The sequence below is a fragment of the Limanda limanda genome, chromosome 1, assembly GCF_963576545.1.
Source record: "Limanda limanda chromosome 1, fLimLim1.1, whole genome shotgun sequence".
NCBI classification, from domain to species: Eukaryota; Metazoa; Chordata; class Actinopteri; order Pleuronectiformes; family Pleuronectidae; genus Limanda; species Limanda limanda.
In genome coordinates, this window is record NC_083636.1 from 22,028,487 (window position 1) to 22,043,128 (window position 14,642).

Genomic DNA, 14,642 nt, shown 5'->3' on the forward strand with positions numbered 1-14,642 from the left:
GAAAAATTGTGTTTAAATTAGGTGGGGCACTTTTCTGGGTAATCATCAACTGTCTAATCTTCATTTTCTACCAGTTACTGATGGTGTAATCTGTCTCGTTGAGCCTTCTGCCATAACAGACCTCCATGCTGTTGTAAGTACTCTTAATATTCCACAGATTTTTCATAATTGGTAGAATATAACACACACATTCTGTTTCATTACAGGAGGATGATGAAGAAACCTTATCAGCTGCCACAGAGAGGGAAGATGCAGAGAGGCCTGCTGAAGTATACACCTTTTTTTTTTTAAATAACTTTGGCTCAGTTAATAGTGTTGTTCCACAATACAACTTGCAACTTCTTTCTCTCTAACAGAGCCATGCTGGAAATTACAATGGGGAAGAAGGTCCATCAACCTCCACAGCACAGCTTACCTCAGTAAGATGTTGTTCAGCATTGACCCACAACTTACAATGACACTAAATAGACATGGCACTGAAATTCAATGTCATTTATGTTCCTATAGCTCCCTGTGAAACAACTTTACAAGGTATATTTAGAATCTCAAATAAACAAATCACACCTAGAAATGGAGCACATAAGGCTGCAGATCACCAAAACAGAAAAGGAAATACAACTGCTGGACCATCAGTTAAAGGTGGGTGACGTGCCCACAGGTGGATGTTTTTTAATTGTTTCAACAACAAAGGATTAACAACTGTACAAAATTTGTCCTTCTAGGAAATAAAGAAGACCTCATAAAATGAGATGCATATTGTCGTTTTTGAACATTGGGGAGGTGATGGGTCAGTTAGAAATGATTGACACATATCATGTCTCTAACAGCTCTTCCATCTCGTGTATCAGCAGGGGGGGTATGATTAATACCTGGATCACAGGGGGAAAGAGTAGGACATTGTTCTCCTCTAATAGTGGCATTGTTGTGGAGAACCACACATGCCACTATAATGTCACAAGCTCTCTCTGGGGTGACCCTGAGCCTACGAAGGCACTGGAACCGGGCCTTGAGTATCCCGATGGTCATCTCCACTCTGGCTCGTGTCCTGCAGTGAGCCAAGTTGTAGTGTCGCTGTGGGCCAGGCTCAGGGTCAGGGTAAGGGGTCAGCAGATAGCGCTGGCAGGGGTACCCTCTGTCTCCGAGTAGGTAACCATCGAACTCTACTATGATAATACAAGATAAAGTTTGTTTCAGTTGCAATAGGAGGAAACAAAATATTTGATCATAGGATATAACTATATACTGTATATAAATTATATATATAAACTCACCACCGGCAAATCTGGCACTCAGTGTCGACTCACGAAACATTCGTGAGTCATGCACAGACCCAGGCCACTTCGCTTCCACATTGTTAATCATGTGGGCTCCATCACATATGATCTTCACAGTGGAGAACAGTAATTAGCTGTATGGTGTAGTGTATTTAATTTGGAATGTTAAAGGCTACTATTTAGGCCTACCTGCACATTAATGCTGTGGACAGATTTCCTATTCACATAATCTCCTTCATTTATTGAAGGAGCAATGATAGGAATGTGAGTGCCATCTATGCAGCCAATCACACCTGGAAACCCTAAAATATATCAAATTGACTGATTAGTGCTTCAAGTCTCAAAGCTTTATGACATAAATGAATTACTGCTTAGACTGATACCTGCAATTCTGTGGAACTCTTCTTTGAGAAGTCTGGTGGGTCTGTGACTTGGGAACACTACAAACGTGCATAGTAGCCGTTTCAGTGCAAGTGTCACATTTCGGACAGCCCGACAGACAGTTGCCTTGGACACATGCTCTGCATCACCGACGTTATACAAAAAACTGCCGTTGGCAAAAAAACGAAGTGCAATACAAAGAATTTGCTCGGAACTGAGAGCATGTCCACGATGCGTCATGTGAGCGATGTGAGGGCTGAGAATATCGTTTATATAAATTATAGATGATGCAGAGAAACGGAAACGCTCAAACAGATACTCATCAGGGAATGATAAAACATCCAATCGGGGTCTAATAATCCTCTCCCGGTGGAGATGTCTGCGGAGTATCTGCGCCTCGACATCAACTGGCTCTTCAATAAAAGGACACGCCATGTCTGCCACTGCCTTCAGTCTGCAGGCTTCAACTTAAGAGCAGGAGAAACTCGGGGTTAGTTGAAGAAAACCTGCCAGCGAGCAGGTTAGGTTCACGGAGTATGTTGCCAGGGTAACTGACTCAGAGTAAAGCTGAACTGGCTTTGTGAAACTGAAAAACCAGAGTTTCCCTCATCTCAGGGTTAACTAACTCAGAGTTTTCACTAAACCTGCTTTGTGAAACGGGCCCCAGAACAGTAAAAAGGAAGCATCACAGCCGGTCCGGGAAGGACGACATGCAGTTTCGGGAGCCACGCCACGAGCTAAGCGGCTAACTCGGAGACCAGGCCATCCAGCTGCGGGAGCTACGCCGGGAGCTATGCGGCTAACTCGGAGACCAGGCCATCCAGCTGCGGGAGCTACGCCGGGAGCTAAGCGGCTAACTCGGAGACCAGGCCATCCAGCTGCGGGAGCTACGCCGGGAGCTAAGCGGCTAACACGGAGCCACGTCACTAACACGGAGCCAGGTGGCTAACACGGAGCTAAGTGGCTAACACGGGGGAAGTGGACAGCCTTCACGCCACCCATCACGCCAGCTTACCCTCCTCATCTGATACCGCCATATCAACACACTTTCAACATAATGGACGACATGGACAACGCAAGTAAAGTGAGCGCAGCGGCAAGCTCCGTGTGCACGCACGCATCACGTGCATCATCCAGCTCCAAGGCAAGTTTAGCGGTGGCCATGGCCAGAGCAAAAGCTGACGGTGCTCAAGCCAGAGCAGCACACTCCAAGAGGGAAATCGAGCTGAAAGTTGAGCAAGCACGCATTCAAGCTATTCTGGATGCATTAAAAGGAAGAAAAAGAAAGGGATGCTGCCATAGCTGAAGCAAACACGTTGCAAGCTAGTTTATTAGAACTTGATGTTGATGTGCCCAGCTGAGGCCCTGGTCCAGTGTCTCAAGAAATGAAATACCAGCGCACTGCTGATTATGTTGAATGGCAAACTGGCACAAGCACAGGTGAATTACCTATGAAAATAAATGACATTGTTGCCCCTCATCAAAGCAAACCACAAGTAAACAATGAAGATGATGACATTAAGCCAACACTGCATTCCCAACGCAAAGGTTTTTCCAGAACACAACCTGCTGCTCCTGCCTACACCACGCCTCATCAAACATCTCAAGCTCCTCAGGATCGTGGATCACCACCACAACAGAACATCGATGATCATTCTCCACTTACTGAGCAAAGAAGCTCTTGCAGATCCAGTTATAATCAGCCCCAAACAACTATGGATCTGGCAAAATATCTTGCACGCAGCAACCTAGTAACCTCAGGCCTCACCAAATTTGATGATCAACCAATGAACTATTGGGCGTGGAAAGCATCTTTTCTGACTGCTATTGCTGGTTTAGACTTATCTTCTGGTGAAGAGCTCGACCTGCTATACAAATATCTGGGTAAAGAGTCAGCAGAACATGCAAGAAGAATCAAAGCAGTCAACATCCGAAACCCAAATGCTGGACTGTTAATGGCGTGGGAGAGACTTGAGGAAATCTACGGTTCACCAGAAGCTATTGAACAAGCCCTCTTCAACAAGCTGGAAAGCTTTCCCAAGTTTACCACAAGAGAACCACAGAGACTCAGAGAACTGGCAGACCTGCTGTTAGAGCCGGAAGCCGCAAAGAGAGACGGCTCCCTCCCAGGCCTGCTGTACTTGGACACCTCCAGGGGGGTAAATCCAATCATCGAAAAACTCCCACACAACATTCAGGAAAAGTGGATGTCTTTTGGTTCAAAGTACAAACGTGATCATCGTGTCAGTTTCCCACCTTTCGCTGTATTGGTAGACTTTGTTCGCACAGAAGCAAAAATCGCACTGATCCCAGCTTTAATCTATTCACGCCAGTCTCCATGGAGAGAAAGAATAAATGGGACAGACCTGTGAGAATGCCTGTATATGTGCACAAGACACAAGTTTCACCATCAGAAAGATCTGAGTTCAGAGATGACAAATCAGCAGATCTAAACAAACATTGTCCCCTGCATAACAAGCCACATCCTTTAAGGAAATGCAGAAGCTTTAGAGAGAAGAGTCTAGAGGAACGCAAACAGTTTTTAAAGGAAAACCATGTATGCTTCCGCTGCTGCTCATCCACAGATCATCTCGCCAGGAACTGCCCAGCTGAAGTCCAATGTATGGAGTGTGGCAGCACAGGTCACGTGACAGCGCTCCACCCAGGACCACCTGCCTGGAAATCCAAGACGTCCCCCCCCCTTTTCAGAGTACGGCGGGGAGGAAGACAAAGCGGACTTCCAGGAGGTCACATCAAGGTGCACACAGGTGTGTGGTGAAGGAGTAAGCTCCAGAGCGTGCTCCAAGATATGCCTCGTAAGCGTGTATCCAGCCGGACACAGAGGAGAGGCCAAGAAAATGTATGCAATGCTGGATGAGCAAAGCAACCGCTCCTTGGCAAGCTCCAAGTTCTTTGACATTTTCAAAATCTCAGGGTCCTCCTACCCGTACACATTGAAAACATGTGCTGGACAAAAAGAGACAACAGGCAGGAGAGCCTGTGGGTTCACCGTGGAGTCAGCAGATGAGAAACTTAGTTTTCCTCTACCCACACTTCTAGAGTGCAACCAAATTCCTAATAACCGCTCAGAGATACCTACCCCGACTGCAGCTCGCCACCATACTCACCTGAAGCACATCGCCGACATGATACCACCCCTCGATCCGGACGCCGACATACTCCTCCTGCTGGGCAGAGACATCCTCAGTGTCCACAAGGCCCGTGAACAGATAAGTGGTCCAGGAAACGCTCCGTTCGCTCAAAGGCTGGACCTAGGGTGGGTTGTCGTTGGTGACGTGTGCCTTGCAGGAGCCCACGGGCCATCAGAGGTGAGCAGCTACAAGACATCCATTCTAGATAATGGTCAGGCCAGCCATCTGCAGCCATGCAACAGCCAAATCAAGGTAAAAGAGATCTTCAGCCAAGCACCTAAGCATTCACATCATGCTGCACTGACGCCCTCGTACTGCTCAATGACACATCATGATGACAGCTTAGGAAAAACGATCTTCACTCAAACTGCTGATGACGATAAACTTGCACCATCAGTTGAGGACATGATGTTTCTCCAGACCATGGAAGCTGAACTCCATCAAGACAGCTCGAACAGCTGGGTGGAGCCATTACCCTTAGGTCAAAGGTCACCAAGAAAGAGACTGCCTCATAAGAAAAAACAGACACACAACCGCCTTGTGTCACTGCGGCGCACAGTCGAAAAACGGCCGCAGATGAAGGCCCATTTCATCGAGTCCATGGAAAACATGCTCAGCGAAGGACACACAGAAGTTGCTCCACCTCTGAAACAAGGACAAGAGTGCTGGTATCTACACCCGTTTGGCGTATATCACCCCAAGAAGCCAGACAAGATCCGTGTGGGATACATCCACAATAGGACCCAACGCATCCGCCAGTCACCATGTCCTGGTCAATGGAAGTGCATCCATACGGACCCGAATCCAGTGGACCTCGGATCAAGATCAGTTCTCTTAAAGCATGTGGTGCACCCTCAACGCGAAACTGACTCTCGTTAAGTTATATGGGATCTTTAAAGACCCCAGACGGGGAGTGTTCTGTCCCACAATGTATGTTATGTTGAGCTAAGCAACAGCGCCCCCTTGGGGCAGTTCAGGTGTGTGATGTTGCAGAGGGTCAGAGTGTGATTCCCCCGGAAGTGACGTAAATTAGTTGCTGTGTTGTTTATAGATGGCATCTCTTAAGTTGTATCGCCCTCCTGCGGCTAACGCATTTCCTTTTTACAAGATTCATTAAAGTTCATGAAAATACCCACCGTGGACTTCTTTGAGTGTGTTTAAGCTGACTGGATAACTAGCCCCCGCGCTAGCGAGACCAGAACAGTATATTTGATTTCATCACCAGGTGTGACCGTGGCCTGGCGTCAATCGAGTCCAAACTAGGCATGTAAGACAAGAGTCGCGACCTGATGACCCCTACAAAGACACCATGACTTAAAATCACAATGCCACCTAATGGCTACAGGAAGTGAAGCGTTTGTCCTTGCCGCAGTTTGCAAACTCATGCAACGCGGAGAGGAGCGCTTGGTCATCGATCGCTCTCTCTTCCCCGACCGCAACAGACTTGAAATCGCCCGTGTGCTCGGGCTCGTTAGTGCTACAACGTAGCCGTAGTTCTAAATTGCTTCTCAATGTTAAATTTTTTAATTAATCATTACAACTGAAGAAAAACTGCAGCTGCTGTTTCCCTTGTCTGCATCTGAGCTGATTCTCCAGCTTCTAATCTCCATATTGATCTGGAGCAGACTGAGGCCTCAGCAGAACCCCCCCCCCCCCCCGGGACCAAACGTCCAGCTCGTCCACCCTCTCTCTGCGGCAGAGATTCATTCAGAAGTTAGAAATCCTCCGACGTCCACGAGCTTCCAACGAGTCGGTGTGAGAGAAGCAACCGGGACGGGCAAACAGACACTAACATGTGTGAGTCAGTAAATGTTCAACAGTTTAAATCTGTAGTTTCTTTAATTTGAAAATAGAGATTAATGCAGTAAAGTTATTACATATTTGAAGTTGATATGGTGTTTATACTTCTGAAATGAATCTGAAGTGTGTGTGGACAGTTTGATGCTGTAACGAGGCTCCTGCTCTGGGGGGAGGGGGGGTTATGGTCTGTCGGCGCCTCACTGGGACTTTATGTCTGAACAGAAGAGGTTTTAACGCCTCAGAGGGTCAAGAGTCAGTCGGGAGGTTTTCAATCAGCGAGCAGCTGCAGAACAACGCCTCTGATACCTGTTGGAAACCAGCAGCAGTTCACACTGAGGGGAGAAACTGAGGTTTCTACTGGAAAGACACAAGATGTGATGAATAAAGGAAACTGTTAAATAGTAGACTTTACTGTGACTTTACAATAACAATATCTTTGTTGAAATAGAATCACACTGATGCAAACAGCTGCTGTTAATACTTCACATCTGCAGTTTACAGTGAAAAGGTTCAAGATGATGCAGGATAAATCCTTAATTCTCGTCCATGTGAGCAAATCATTAGAATTTATCACAAACAGCTGCAGATTCATTCAATCGTCGATTCAGAATCGAACCAGAAACACATCTGCTGCTTCTACCTGTAAATATAATTTTAATGTGAAGATGTCTGAACTGTTGGTAAAACTGAATCCGTCTGAATCTTTTTAATTCTTCACCTCAAACAGACAAATTCAAATAAAGAGCCACGGTTTAATAAATACTTATTTTTTGTAAAGCTTCATCATTTCATGTTACTTTGTCCAGAAGCTAACGCATCAGGTTGTTCAGAGGTCAAAGTTAATCCAGGTTGATCCATCCCTCGTCTTTAATACACACGATGTGATTGACCTGCTGTGAAGTGTGTTTGTGTGTGTGTGTGTGTGTGTGTCTGTGTGACTGTGTTTGATCCTCAGAGTGTTGAGATGAACGTTGATGGGTCACAATGTGTATGTACACAAGAGTCATTGAATATTCATTGCTTGTTCTGACTCAGACAATGTGTGTGTGTGTGTGTGTGTGTGTGTGTGTGTGTGTGTGTGTGTGTGTGTGTGTGTGTGTGTGTGTGTGTGTGTGTGTGTGTGTGTGTGTGTGTGTGTGTGTCCCTCGTAATTCAGCTCTCTCCATTTCGATGGGATTTGTGAAAGAAGAGGATGGAGAGGACGGATGTTGGACGGACACAAACACTCAGAAGTCGTATCTCTCACAACCTTTTTTATTCTTCATCTCTTTACGCTCTGTTCTGCCTTTTGCCCCCCCCCCCATCTTTTGTTCCGTGCTGTTTCCACTTGATTAAACAAGTAGAAATGTTTTCTGCAGATTGTGATGTTATTAAAAGTTTCATTCTAATAAATCCGACCTCGCTCTTCTCCACCAGGTTTGAGTTCAGTGGGCGAGTCACTGATGAGAAACTCTGGTGTTGGGACGTCTCCGTGTCTCCGAGGCTGATGAGCTGTACTGGAAATAAATGACAAAACCATTAACGTCATCAACTCCACATGCACAGAATGATGTGACCAAGAACAAACTAATGATGCTTCAGTTTATCATTATTATTAGTTCCGCCTCTCTGTGTCTTTAACTCACAGGTTCTGTCTCTAGCATGCGATGAATGTTGTTACCATAAAAAACCCTGAACACTATCGTGGTCCAATCAAAGGAGAAACTCACCGACTTCTCCAACTGACGAAGACGTGTGGTTAAAGTCAGTCCGTGGACACAGACTTCAAAATAAAGGACGACTCTGAGTTTGAAGACAAAAGCTTTTTTATTTAAAGATCAGGCACTAAAATTTTCATCGTCATCGTTAGTACGGCGAAGCGGCTACCTGGGTCACATGGTACAGGTCAGAGGAGATGGAAGACGACACAGTGCAAAGATCACAGGTTAGATTCCACAGGATATTCACACAGTCGATGAAGGACGTCAACAAACATTGAACTTTCAGGTCAGGACATCACACAGAGTCATTTAAGTCAGAAGGAAAAGACGTGAGAAACTAAAACATCTTTTCTTATAAATAAGCAAAGTACAAGTTGAAGTTGCTACTGGAGTTCACAGCTTAGCTTATGGCTTTAGATAGAAAATATAACATTATTCATCTCTGACACTGGGACACAACAACAGTTCAGTATAAACACACAGATGCTACAGCGGAGCTACATCGTCTTCGGAGAGGACGGACGCTTCAAGAGGAATCCAGAAAAAAGACGAGAGAAAGTTTGAAAGAAAGGGAGAAAGAAGGAAGGAAGGAAGGAGATACGCTAAATGAGCTAAATAAATGAAAAAGTTGGAAAAAGGTGAAATAAAAATAGAACTAGGACAAAGTGAAGGTATATAGGGAACAAGCTGATACTTTCCACGAAGCTACATCCAGAGTTCACGTTTCTCTACATTCATCGAGTCGCACAAATCAATTCGCCAACAGAGAAAATCGTTAATAAACGTAATAGAAAAGTAAACGTTTAATTTCTTCTTGTTCTCTGTGTTTGATTGGATTTTGGTTTTATCTTTGTTTGTAATTACTTATTATAAAGTTTATGGTTCAAATTCAAAATATCAAACCTCAATTGCATTGGTTTGTCAGGGTGTGATCAGCTGAGTCATCAGTTCTCTGCCAAGTAATTAAGTTAATTTAGCACAAAGACAAAGAATAAAGACCTTGTTTCTGCACATTCAACATAAAGAGAAATAAAAAAGATTAGTTTGTTTTAAGTCAGAAATAAGAAAATAACGCTTTCAATGAAAACCCAGTAGATACAAATCTAAACAAACTGGTTCCCACATTGATCTGAACCAACAAACCACAGAACAAGTTCCCTCAGGATGGAAACACGTATTTACAGCCGACGCAGTTTGGCTGTTTCAATTTTCATTGGCAGCGACATCGCCTTGTGGCTGTTGCTAAGCAACGTGTAGCTTCACGCCAGGTCATTTTTAGACTGTTGAGCTTGTTGGGAAAGTGCTGGTGGAAATCTGGGAGACGACAGAATCGGCCACAGCAGCTCTGTCCTCGACAGGAAGCTCAAAGTTACTGTGCACTTACGTACTTGTGGTTTTAATGCAGGAGGTTTTTCCTGGATGTCTGAAGAGGGCTGGGAACTAGAATCCGATCGGACATGGCTGCAGGACCATGAACCATCTGGAGGGATTCACTACAGAAGCCTACTTTACTCCTGCTCTAGATTCTGTCCTCATTACCGCCGGAGGCAGCATGTGAACAGGCCTGGAGGCGGCGGCCATGTGTCGTGTTGTCGTCCTCCGCTGAGTTTCCTGAGGCTCGACTCGTCTGACCAAGCTTCCACCGCGTTGAGCTGGTTTCTGAGCGTCTGACTCGTCTCTCAACATCTCACTGATGCTTTCGAGTGTCCTCGGATCAAACGGTCTTTCTTTGTTCTCATCCAGTTACAGCTTGTTTCAGGACAGACAATTCTCACAAGGAGATGAAATCGATCGGATTCTTCTTGTAAGTTAAATCTGGTTAGGACATAGCAAAGCTGAGGAAAAATTAAAAAAACTGAAGTAGAAAAATCCTCAAAATTAAAGAAAATATCAAAATATCGCAAACTGAGATAATTATTTCATTTCTCTGCCATAAGCTGAACCTTGTGCTACATTTGAAGAGACCTCACTGAAGACAGGTGACAGCATGTTCCAGAAGCAACAGGAGCCGCTAATGGGCCCTTGGAGGAGCCAGCAGTGTGTTTCAATACTTAAATAAGTAATAAAGCAAGTTCAATTATTTAAAATAACATCCAATCGTTGATTTTAAAATATCTCAACATTAAATGACTCTTTACTTTTTTCTCCTTCTTCAACCTGTTCCTTAACATTCACTCTTTTTGTTTAGATGTAGAGCCGTTAAGTACTAAAGTCAATTTACTCAACGGCTGAATTTGTTTTGAGATTTAAGAATGAATATGTAATAAACAGAGTGAATATGAATATTACTGCAGCAGGAACAGTCCGTTAGTACATCGGTCCGACTCGGCTACAACGACACTGATAACATATTTATTATTTAACACTTCTTCACGTGCTACTCTTTCTGATCGGAGGCACAATTTGTCTCCCTGATTTCTTTATTTACACTTTAAGTAATGAAAGCCAAACTATAAATTGGAGCATAAATACATGAATTAACATTTATTTAATTAACTGGCTGGAGATAAACATCTTGTAATTTTAAATAAATCTATTTGTACTTTGGTCTCATCCACCGGTAGAGAGCTGAGGAAGAGTGGCTCATTTGAGTTTTAAGTTTGTTTATGTAATATTTATATTGTTTGATTGTAGCTTCTTTTAAACTAAAAAATGATATCAGTATATAAGTATAATAAAATCATTTGAAGATGCTTTTTTTTACTGTTGATATATTTGCTTATAATTTCTCCACACACAATTATCAAAGGAGATGCAATATAGCACATGACCAGTGGGGGCAGTATCAGCATGGTTACGAATCTTTGTTTTAAATTCCCTTCTTTTAATTTTCTAAATTGAGGAAAAATTAAATATGAATAAGTTAACAACAAGGAATGATTATGATCTGTTCTGCCCTCTATTGGAAAATCCTCTTAATGCTCAGGAATCAAACCAAGTTTGAAAAATCCTGTGAAAGATTACTTTGACGTCACAGTTGTTGTCTGAGTTGATAAACAACAAGTCGATCGGTGACTTTAAACCGTGGAGGCCGAAGTTAAAAAGTTCTACGGATGAAACTTAGAAGAGGATGTCGGTGGTTGTCATGGAAACAGCAGAAAGCAGCAGCTGGGACGTGTTGCTGTGAAATGTGAACTGTGGTTTTGTCAGTGATGAAAAGTTAAGATTTTTCTCTGAAAGCGCTGGAAGAGAAACACGTCGGTGCAACATGTGTCTCAGGTTCAGAAACATTAATAAAACCCTCGTTTAACGACTCTAGAGTCACACAGCTGGCGTCGCTCTATTCAAACACTGGTGTGGCTGCTGGGAAACTTGATTAAGAGAAGAGCGACAGCTAAGACGTCAGTAAAGTCCAGTTTCATGTGTCGAACTTTACACTTGAATTTGACTCATGTTTCCTGTCTCTGTGTCGTCGATCAGAACTTATTTTAATAACCATTCGTGATGATGCTACCACAGAAGAAATGCTGATTCCAATCGGAGAGTTCCGCTCGGTGGCGTCCGGATTCCTCGCCGATCGACTTCGTTCGTTAAAATCTGAGAAAAAGTGCAGATGTTTCTCTAAAGTGATTCTGCTGACATCTACAGGCCACAGGGGGAAACGACCCTTCCAGCTTCGCCTCGTGTTTTCTGATTATACAAACCGCTGTAGACAGCAGCTGGTTGGCTCATCAGCATCTTTAGAGAAAAGACTTGATGACGTTAAAACAACTTTCAGTTCCTTCCTAATGTTCTCGGTCACGGCGTCGCACTGGCACTGCGAACAGCGGCAGGGTCCTTGATGGCGAGGACAGCTCGGCGTCAGAGTTTGTGGAGGGGGGGTCTCCGGCCTTGGTGCCGCGGCGTTCTGAGGCTGTGGCAGACAGGTCCTGGCAAACCTCGTAGGAGCATTTCCTCTTCTGCAGCGCCTCGGCTCGAACGGCGAGGGAGCGAGCGCAGACCGTGAGGAGCACGATGAGCGTCCCCAGCAGCAGCGACACCATGGGCCAGAGGACGCAGTGCAGCAGGACGCTGGTGTCATGGGAGCGACGCCACAACACGTCATCGGGCCTGAAAACACAGATAGTGAGAGGAAGGGACAACTGGTTGGTTTAACACTGAAAAACCACCAGAAACCTGTAGGATAAAACTTTCATTCCACGGCCAAAACAAAACCAACTTAGGTGACTAATCGTGTTTCTTCTTAACTTTAAAAAATCCCTATGAACATTCCAGTTTTTATTTTTATGAACCAAAGAAGTTAAAGCCAGACAAGGTCCCGGGTGATAGTCGCCTCTGAATAAAACGAAGATTAAGCTGATAAAATAAATCAGTTTTTAACCTGAACAAAAAGCTAAAAGAGAATGTTCTGCAGCTTTGAGATCAATTGACCTGTTTATATTTAACTTTATTATTCCGCAGCGTTTATTATCAGGAGGGGACTTCATAATAATTAATCTGTTTCTACCATTTTGCCAGAATCTGAATTAAAACACTTTGTCTAATGAAATATCTGTTTTCTGACCTGAATTGAATCTAGACATTTTCCTGAGAAGTTCAGGAGCAGCTGCATGAACGTAAACGAGTCGAACAATCTCCTGCTGCTGCTTCACATGTGAAAGACAAAATCCAGAACGTCTGGACTCAACCTTCTGGACATTTTCGTCAGACTGGTTGTAGAAGAGTGTCAACCAGTCAGACTGAAGACTGCAGCTCAATTTACCAACTCCCTGCAGTTGTAGCTTTAATCTTCTGCAGGAGCAACATCGTCTGTGAAAAACCTGCTTTTACAAATTGAGGTCAGAGGTCAGCAGTGGTAGATTGTGAAGTGGAAAACGCGTTGTCACAAAGACGCCTCGGTGACTCAGCCTTCTCATCTCCTGAGGTAACAACCATGTTCATTTTCATAGCCTCACACATCCTGCTGCTCCCAATTTATCTGCAGCACAGCTTCAAATAGACGAGTGTAAAGGTGAGAGAGCCGCTCACCTCCTCTGCTGGTTGAAGAAGCAGGTGAAGGACTGGCTGCTGACCTCCTTGGTGAAGTAGTCCTCCCACCACAGGACGCTGTCTCGGTTCTTCTGGTTGTCCCGCTCACAGGGAGGAACGTACGAGCACTGAGACAGAAACACATGTTACTGTCCCCTTGTTCTGGAGCTTCTCACCACATCTCACGGGTTCAAGATCTGCAGCTTCACCACTACTCTGCCAAACTAGAGGGGGCGCTGTGGAGCGCAGATCTCCACTGAGGCTAACTTATATTATCATGTTAGAGAAAGTGAAAACAAATTCCTGGAACGAGTGATGATTAGATAACGACACGCTATTAAAAGACTGCAGCATCACAGTGGTGACCCAGCAGGAGGCGCTGTAACAAGGTCAGAACAAGGTCATACTTTTAATAATGATTGGCTCAGAGGGATCTGCATCTTCTTATTAAGTTTAGTTTCACTTTCATAACCACATAACCCCCCCCCCTAAAACACACACACACACACACACACACAGTGACATAGCAGGGGGTTGATTGGAGGCAGACTGGTTACTGTGGATCAACCGGTTTCTATGATGATGATGTGATTGGATCAGGAGGGAAGGGGAAGGAGGGAGGAGGGGGGGGGTATATATATTGTGATTACAACAACTATTATTATTAATATGATATGAGTTGTTGCTGCTATCATTAATAACATCTTTACACTCTTATTTTCTCACACCAGAGCTGAAACCTGATGCTGCTCCTCTCTCTCCCCCCCTCCCTCTCTCTCTCTCACCCTCTCTCTCTCTCTCTGTCTCTCTCTGTCTCTCTCTCTGTCTCTCTCTCTTTCTCTCTCTCTCTCTCTCTCCCTCTCTCTCTCTCTCTCTCTGTCTCAGCCATTCATCATGCGTCCAATCAAACACACCTCGCCTGATGACGTCATAAGTAGGTCGCACTGGCCGGATGATTGCGGTTGCCATGCCAACAGACTGAGGTTGCAATTACATGTGTGTGTGCGTGCGTGCGTGTGTGTGTGTGTGTGTGTGTGTGTGTGTGTGTGTGTGTGTGTGTGTGTGTGTGTGTGTGTGTGTGTGTGTGTGTGTGTGTTTTAGTCTTTAATAAAGGGCCTGAATCCGATCAATGCTGACTGTTATCGACATGTGGCTGCTGCTCTCAGATCAGACGTCACACTCTGAAGTGACGTCTGGAAACATCTGGAAACATCTGGAAACATCTGGGCTCATTAGCATTCCTCTCTCAGGTGTTGTTGTTCACAGCAGAGACACAAAGAGGACAAATCCGTTCTCTGATCACTCACAAGTTCCTGAGGAGCATTTCAGGAGAGATGATTAGTCGGTTCATTGATTTGCTGATTGAC

The 14,642-nt window shown here is 44.6% G+C and overlaps 2 protein-coding genes and 1 long non-coding RNA gene across 3 annotated transcripts in view; 1 reads left to right on the top strand and 2 right to left on the bottom strand.

The window, feature by feature from the left end:
* The first annotated feature begins 72 nt into the window (after positions 1–72).
* LOC133014406 (uncharacterized) lies at positions 73–655 on the top strand. The gene is made up of 4 exons (XR_009681451.1): positions 73–133; positions 207–269; positions 357–419; positions 508–655. It is a non-coding gene; the product is annotated as an uncharacterized LOC133014406 (long non-coding RNA).
* Positions 656–792: 137 nt separating this feature from the next.
* On the bottom strand, positions 793–2,288 carry LOC132999054 (putative nuclease HARBI1). Its single transcript, XM_061068873.1, has 4 exons — positions 1,658–2,288; positions 1,464–1,576; positions 1,272–1,383; positions 793–1,163 (listed from the first exon to the last, which is right to left on the bottom strand). Exons 1-4 carry the CDS (start codon positions 2,088–2,090, stop codon positions 793–795), a joined length of 1,029 nt encoding a protein of 342 aa, XP_060924856.1. The 5' UTR covers positions 2,091–2,288.
* A 9,744-nt stretch (positions 2,289–12,032) lies between these two features.
* The window catches only part of LOC133014225 (calcium-activated potassium channel subunit beta-4-like), a 12,097-nt gene continuing 9,487 nt past the window's right edge, over positions 12,033–14,642 (bottom strand). The window contains exons 3-4 of the mRNA XM_061081415.1: positions 13,276–13,403; positions 12,033–12,357 (exon numbers count right to left, since the gene is read on the bottom strand). Of these exons, the coding sequence (XP_060937398.1) occupies positions 12,033–12,357; positions 13,276–13,403 (453 nt within the window). The remainder of the gene's footprint in view (positions 12,358–13,275; positions 13,404–14,642) is intronic.

Bases quoted from the DNA above. Each gene is read 5' to 3' on its own strand.
- LOC132999054 (XM_061068873.1), bottom strand. From the start codon at position 2,090: ATGGCGTGTCCTTTTATTGAAGAGCCAGTTGATGTCGAGGCGCAGATA. The intron at 1,384-1,463 runs GTAGGCCTAAAT...TCCACTGTGAAG, and splicing joins TCCACAGCATTAATGTGCAG to ATCATATGTGATGGAGCCCA. The intron at 1,164-1,271 runs GTGAGTTTATAT...GTATTATCATAG, and splicing joins GAGTGCCAGATTTGCCGGTG to TAGAGTTCGATGGTTACCTA.